Below are 7,148 nucleotides of genomic sequence, written 5' to 3'. Positions count from 1 at the left end.
ATTATACAATGTGATTTCCTGGATTTTTGTTTTAGATTCCGTCTCTCACAGTTGAAGTGTACCTATGATAAACATTACAGACCTCTACATGCTTTGTAAGTAGGAAAACCTGCAAAATCGGCAGTGTAACAAATACTTGTTCTCCCCACTGTATATAAACATTAAAGTGACCAGTGTTCAATGACAATGTACAGCATAGGGTAAAAAAGCAGTCTCTAAGGTAAAGGGTAGAGTACCAGCTGTTAGCTGGCTAGTGACAGTGTCTAAGATTCAGGCCAGGTTCCTGGGCAAAGGCCGGCTAGTGGTGACTATTTAACAGTCTGATGGCCTGAGATAGAAGCTGTTTTTCAGTCTCTCGGACAGAGCTTTGGCACCTGTACTGTTTCCTTCTCATAGATTTCAGCGGTGTGAACAGACCGTGGCTTGGTGATCTCCTTGATAATCTTTTTGGCTTTTCCTGTGACACTGGGTGCTGTAGATGTCCTGGAGGGCAGGCATTGTGGGCTGACCGCAGCACCCTCGAGAGAACCCTGTGGTTGCAGATGATGAAATAGCTATGGTGATACAGCCCAACAGGATGCTCTCAAGGGTGCATCTGTAGAAGTTTGTGAGGGTCTTAGGGTCAAGCCGGATTTCTTCAGCCTCTGGAGGTTAAAAAGGCGCTGTTGCGCCTTCTTCTTCACCACACTTCAGGTGCTCTCTCTGCTCTCTCCTGTAGTCCACGATCAACTCCTTAGTTTTGTTGACGTTGAGGGTCGAGGTTATTTCCTGGCACCACTCTGCCAGGGCTCTCATCTCCTCCCTCTAGGTTGGGATGATTGAGTTGGAGACGTGCGTGGCCACGCAGTCATGGGTGATCAGGAGCACAGGAGGGGCTGGAGCATGAACCCCGTGGGACCCCTGGGTTGAGGATCAATGTGAGATGTGTTGTTGCCTAACTTCACCACTTGGGGTCAGGGCCATAAGGAAGTCCAGGACCCAGTTCAACATGGAGGAGTTCAGAACCAGGGCCCTGACCTTAGTCATGAGCTTGGAGGGCACTATGGTGTTGAAGGCTGAGCTGTATTCAATTAACAGAATTTTACATTCTTACATTGGGGTAATATGTGAATTGTAGTGGGTCTAGGGTGACGGTAAGGTGGAGGTGATATGATCCTTAACTAGCCTCTCAAAGCACTTCATGATGACAGAGGCGAAAAGCTATGGGGGCGATAGTCATTTAGTTGAGTTGCCTTCGCATTCTTGGGTACAGGAACAATGGTGGACATCTTGAAGCAAGTGGGGACAATGGACTGGGATATGGATAGAATGAATATGTCTATAAACACTCCAGACAGCTGGTGTTCCCATGTACACAGCTTGGCAGCTCGAGCCACAAGTATCTATAATACGTGATTGTCTAAGGTCCCCGCACATACAGTACAGTCTCTTGTCTGAGCCAAGAATTGATTCCCCGTAACACACACTTTCCCCACCTCAACACATACAGCCGCCCATGGAATAATGTTATCAAAGGAGGCATGAAGCAGAATGTGGGAGGGGGCTGAGAGAGAGGAGAGGCCAGGGTTGGGCTAAGGCAGAGCGGAAATAATCAGCATTAACAGCGTTTTAAATCACTTCTCATTTAGAATGAAAGGTCTGATCCACCGTTTACTTTCATTCCTGTGGATTATAATTCATCATGGCGGGGCGTCTCAAAGACATGCAAATTCATGCAAATTCTGGATGCTAGCACCTTGCCTTCCCATATTGCTGTGCGCAACCTTTCTTTGGGCTGGGTGAGATAGACAGGATGAAGAGCAAGAGAGGGATGGTAGAAGAGACACGACTAGGAGAAGAGAGAGGGATGGAAGATGAGACAGGACTAGGAGAAGAGAGAGGGATGGAAGATGAGACAGACTAGGAGAAGAGAGAGGGATGGAAAAAGAGACAGGACTAGGAGAAGAGAGAGGGATGGAGGGGGACTAGGAGAGAGAGGGCTGAAGAAGAGAGGACTAGGAGAAGAGAGAGGATGGAAGAAGAGACAGGACTAGGAGAAGAGAGAGGGCTGGAAGAAGAGACAGGACTAGGAGAAGAGAGAGGGGATGGAAGAAGAGACAGGACTAGGAGAAGAGAGAGGGATGGAAGAAGAGACAGGACTAGGAGAAGAGAGAGGGGATGGAAGAAGAGACAGGACTAGGAGAAGAGAGAGGGCTGGAAGAAGAGACAGGACTAGGAGAAGAGAGAGGGCTGGAAGAAGAGACAGGACTAGGAGAAGAGAGAGGGATGGAAGAAGAGACAGGACTAGGAGAAGAAGAGAGGGATGGAAGAAGAGACAGGACTAGGGAGAAGAGAGAGGGATGGAAGAAGAGACAGGACTAGGAGAAGAGAGAGGGATGGAAGAAGAGACAGGACTAGGAGAAGAGAGAGGGATGGAAGAAGAGACAGGACTAGGAGAAGAGAGAGGGATGGAAGAAGAGACAGACTAGGAGAAGAGAGAGGGATGGAAGAAGAGAGACAGGACTAGGAGAAGAGAGAGGGATGGAAGAAGAGAAGAGAGAAGAGAGATGGAAGAAGAGACAGGACTAGGAGAAGAGAGGGGATGGAAGAAGAGATGAGGACTAGGGAGAAGAGAGAGGGATGGAAGAAGAGACAGGGACTAGGAGAAGAGAGGGGGATGGAAGAAGAGACAGACTAGGAGAAGAGAGAGGGATGGAAGAAGAGACAGGACTAGGAGAAGAGAGAGGGATGGAAGAAGAGAGGACTAGGAGAAGAGAGAGGGATGGAAGAAGAGACAGGACTAGGAGAAGAGAGAGGGGATGGAAGAAGAGACAGGACTAGGAGAAGAGAGAGGATGGAAGAAGAGACAGGACTAGGAGAAGAGAGGGGATGGAAGAAGAGACAGGATCAGGGGAGAGAGGGCTGAAGAAGAGACAGGACTAGGAGAAGAGAGGGATGGAAGAAGAGACAGGACTAGGAGTAGAGAGGGATGGATGGAAGTGGCAGGACTATGAGAAGATAGAGGGATGGAAGAAGAGACAGGACTAGGAGAAGAGAGAGGGATGGAAGAAGAGACAGGACTAGGAGAAGAGAGAGGGATGGAAGAAGAGACAGGACTAGGAGAAGAGAGAGGGATGGAAGAAGAGACAGGACTAGGAGAAGAGAGAGGGATGGAAGAAGAGACAGGACTAGGAGAAGAGAGAGGGATGGAAGAAGAGACAGGACTAGGAGAAGAGAGAGGGATGGAAGAAGAGACAGGACTAGGAGAGAGAGAGGATGGAAGAAGAGACAGGACTAGGAGAAGAGAGAGGGATGGAAGAAGAGACAGGACTAGGAGAAGAGAGGGGGATGGAAGAAGAGACAGGACTAGGAGAAGAGAGAGGGATGGAAGAAGAGACAGGACTAGGAGAAGAGAGGGATGAAGAAGAGACAGGACTAGGAGAAGAGAGAGGAAGAAGAGAAGAAGAGAAGAGAGAGGGATGAAGAAGAGACAGACTAGGAGAAGAGAGGGGGATGGAAGAAGAGACAGGACTAGGAGAAGAGAGGATGGGATGAGAAGAAGAGACAGGACTAGGAGAAGAGAGAGGATGGAAGAAGAGACAGGACTAGGAGAAGAGAGAGGGATGGAAGAAGAGACAGGACTAGGAGAAGAGAGAGGGATGGAAGAAGAGACAGGACTAGGAGAAGAGAGAGGGATGGAAGAAGAGACAGGACTAGGAGAAGAGAGAGGGATGGAAGAAGAGACAGGACTAGGAGAAGAGAGAGGGATGGAAGAAGAGACAGGACTAGGAGAAGAGAGGGATGGAAGAAGAGACAGGACTAGGAGAAGAGAGAGGGATGGAAGAAGAGACAGGACTAGGAGAAGAGAGAGGGATGGAAGAAGAGACAGGACTAGGAGAAGAGAGAGGGATGGAAGAAGAGACAGGACTAGGAGAAGAGGGAGATGGATGAAAAGGAAAATGGAGAAGGGGAGGTCGAGCGAGAGACGGGAAGATGGAAAGAGGCAGAGAGAAGGTGAGCATAGGAGAGATGGATGGAGAGAGGGAGGGAAAGAGAGGGAGAGAGAGGGAGGGAGAGGGAGAGACATTAAAAGAGATGGGAGGAGCGAGTGAGTGCTCAGTTTGCGGGTGTGCCAGAGTGCCACTCTAGCCCGAAAGAGTAGGGGGGGTTAGTGCCAGGGCTCTCCCTAAAGATGGCCTCCCATGCCAGCATGCCTGAGGGGCGAAGGCTTGAGAGAGGGGGAGACAGGAGGGGAAGGCATGTTCTCCATCACCCTGCCACACGGCTTAAGTGTGTGTGTGTGTGTGTGTGTGTGTGTGTGTGTGTGTGTGTGTGTGTGTGTGTGTGTGTGTGTGTGTGTGTGTGTGTGTGTGTGTGTGTGTGTGTGTGTGCGTGCCATATGTGTTTGTATGCCATAAGCCATTAATCATTGACAATATGCAGGCCAGTAGCTTTCATTTGATCACACATTAGCCAATGCAATACACCTGAGATGTATTCCAGATCCCTGACTGCACTAAAGCAAACAGACGGCTGTTTTGATGCTGTAGAAACCTGATATGCAATAACATACTAACCTCTGATTTGAAATGTAATACCTGTGAATATACATATACGTCTATGTCATCACTATGTATTGATGTAATATCCATAAAATGGTAATCCTATTTCTATATTAATATCAACCATCATTTCTATGTATTACTGTGTAGGCCGAATACTAATCAACAACAAGCCTATGCAATAACGTGTGTGGGCCCTTCAGCTAGTCCTCTGTGTTGGGGGGCCTCTAGCTAACTGCCCGTCACGGCTCTGCGCTCTTAAAGTTAGCCACTCTGGCCCTGCAGTGATGCATGCCTGGTTTTACTGCGCCTGACTCAGACCGCACTCTCCCTATCTCAGCTCTTTATCTTCCCTCCACACCTCCTCTGGCTGGCTCCTGCCTTCTCTCTCTATATATATATCCCCCACTCTCCCCTCTATTCATCTATCCCATCACTCTCTCTCTATTCATCTATCCCCCTCACTTCTCTCTATTTATCTATCCCCCACTCTCTCTCTATTCATCTATCCCCCTCACTCTCTCTCTATTTATCTATTCATCTATCATCCCCTCACTCTCTCTATATATATCCCCCTCATCTATCCCCTCACTCTCTCTCTATTCATCTATCCCCCATCATCTCACTCTCTCTATATTCATCTATCCCCCTCACTCTCTCATTCACTCTATTCATCTATCCCCCTCACTCTCTCTCTCTATTCATCTATCCCTCACTCTCTCTTCTATTCATCTATCCCCTCACTCTCTTCTCTTCATCTATTCACTCTATCCCCCTCACTCTCTCTCTCTATCCTCATTTATCTATCCCCCTCACTCTCTCTCTATTTATCTATCCCCTCACTCTCTCTCTATTCATCTATCCCCCTCACTCACTCTCTCTCTATTTATCTATCCCCCTCACTCTCTCTCTCTCTCTATTCATCGATCCCTATCACTCTCTCTATTTATATATCCCCCTCACTCTCTCTCTATTCATCGATCCCTATCCCCTCACTCTCTATTCATCTATCCCCCTCACTCTCTCTCTATTCATCTATCCCTCACTCTCTCTATTTATCTATCCCCCTCACTCTCCTCTCTATTTATCTCATCTATCCCCTCACTCTCTATTTATCTATCCCCCTCACTCTCTCTCATTCATCTATCCCCTCACTCTCTATTTATCTATCCCTCACTCTCTTCTTTATCTATCCCCCTCACTCTCTATTTATCTATCCCCCTCACTCTCTCTCTCTTTATCTATCCCCTCACTTCTTTATCTATCCCCCTCACTCTCTCTCTATTTATCTATCCCCCTCCCTATTCATCTACTTCCTATATATATATCTCACTTTATCTATCCCTCTCTCTATTCATCTATCCCCCTCTCTCTCTATTTATCTATCCCCCTCACTCTCTATTCATCTATCCCCTCACTCTATCCCCCTCTCTATTCATCTATCCCTATCACTCTCTCTCTCTATTCATCTATCCCCCTCATCTATCCCCTCACTCTCTATTTATCTATCCCCTCACTCTCTCTTTTCATCTATCCCCATCACTCTCTTCTATTCATCTATCCCCTCACTCTCTATTTATCCCCTCACTATCTCCTATTCATCTATCCCCTCACTCTATTTATCTATCCCCCTCACTCTCTCTCTATTTATCGATCCCTATCACTCTCTCTATATATATCTATCCCCCTCACTCTCTCTCTATTCATCTATCCCCCTCACTCTATTTATCTATCCCCACTCTCTCTCTATTTATCTATCCCCTCACTCTCTCTCTATTTATCTATCCCCCACTCTCTCTCTATTCATCGATCCCTATCACTCTCTCTCTATATATATCTATCCCCTCACTCTATCTTTCATCTATCCCCCTCACTCTCTCTATTTATCATCTATCCCCTCACTCTCTCTCTATTCATCTATCCCCTCACTCTCTATTTATCTATCCCCTCACTCTCTCTCTATTCATCTATCCCCATCACTCTCTATTCATCTATCCCCCTCACTCTCTATTTATCTATCCCCTCACTCTCTTCTCTATTCATCTATCCTCACTCTATTCATCTATATCTATCCCTCATCACCCCATCACTCTCTCATCTATCCCCACTTCTATATCCCCCATCACTCTCTCTCATTCATCTATCCCTATCACTCTCTCTCTATTCATCTATCCCCATCACTCTCTCTCTATTTATCTATCCCCCTACTCTCTCCCATCTATCCCCCACTATTCATCGATCCCTCACTCTCTCTCTTTCATCTATCCCCATCACTCTCTTCTATTTATCTATCCCCCCTCACTCTCTCTATTCATCTATCCCCTCACTTCTATTATCTATCCCCTCACTCTCTCTATTCATCTATCCCCTCACTCTCTCTCTATCCCCATCATTCATCTATCCCCTCTCTCTCTCTCTATTCATCTATCCCCCTCACTCCTCTATTCATCTATCCCCATCACTCTCTCTCTATTTATCTATCCCCCCACTCTCTCTCTATTCATCTATCCCCATCACTTCTCTATTTATCTATCCCTCACTCTCTCTCTTTATTCATCTATCCCCCCTCACTCTCTCTCTATTCATCTATCCCCCACTCTCATTCAT

General features: G+C 47.0%; 1 protein-coding gene across 1 annotated transcript in view; it reads right to left on the bottom strand.

The window, feature by feature from the left end:
- Positions 1-912: 912 nt before the first annotated feature.
- LOC127926845 (staphylococcal nuclease domain-containing protein 1-like) overlaps positions 913-7,148 on the bottom strand; it is a gene marked incomplete at its 5' end in the record, with an annotated part of 287,826 nt that continues 281,590 nt past the window's right edge. The window contains one exon of the mRNA XM_052512463.1: positions 913-1,060. Within this exon, the coding sequence (XP_052368423.1) occupies positions 913-1,060 (148 nt within the window). The remainder of the gene's footprint in view (positions 1,061-7,148) is intronic.

The sequence above is a fragment of the Oncorhynchus keta genome, unplaced genomic scaffold, assembly GCF_023373465.1.
Source record: "Oncorhynchus keta strain PuntledgeMale-10-30-2019 unplaced genomic scaffold, Oket_V2 Un_contig_8484_pilon_pilon, whole genome shotgun sequence".
In the NCBI taxonomy this organism is placed as follows: domain Eukaryota; kingdom Metazoa; phylum Chordata; class Actinopteri; order Salmoniformes; family Salmonidae; genus Oncorhynchus; species Oncorhynchus keta.
The sequence above is the reverse complement of the archived record's forward strand: the minus strand, read 5'-3'. Positions and strand labels throughout refer to the sequence as shown.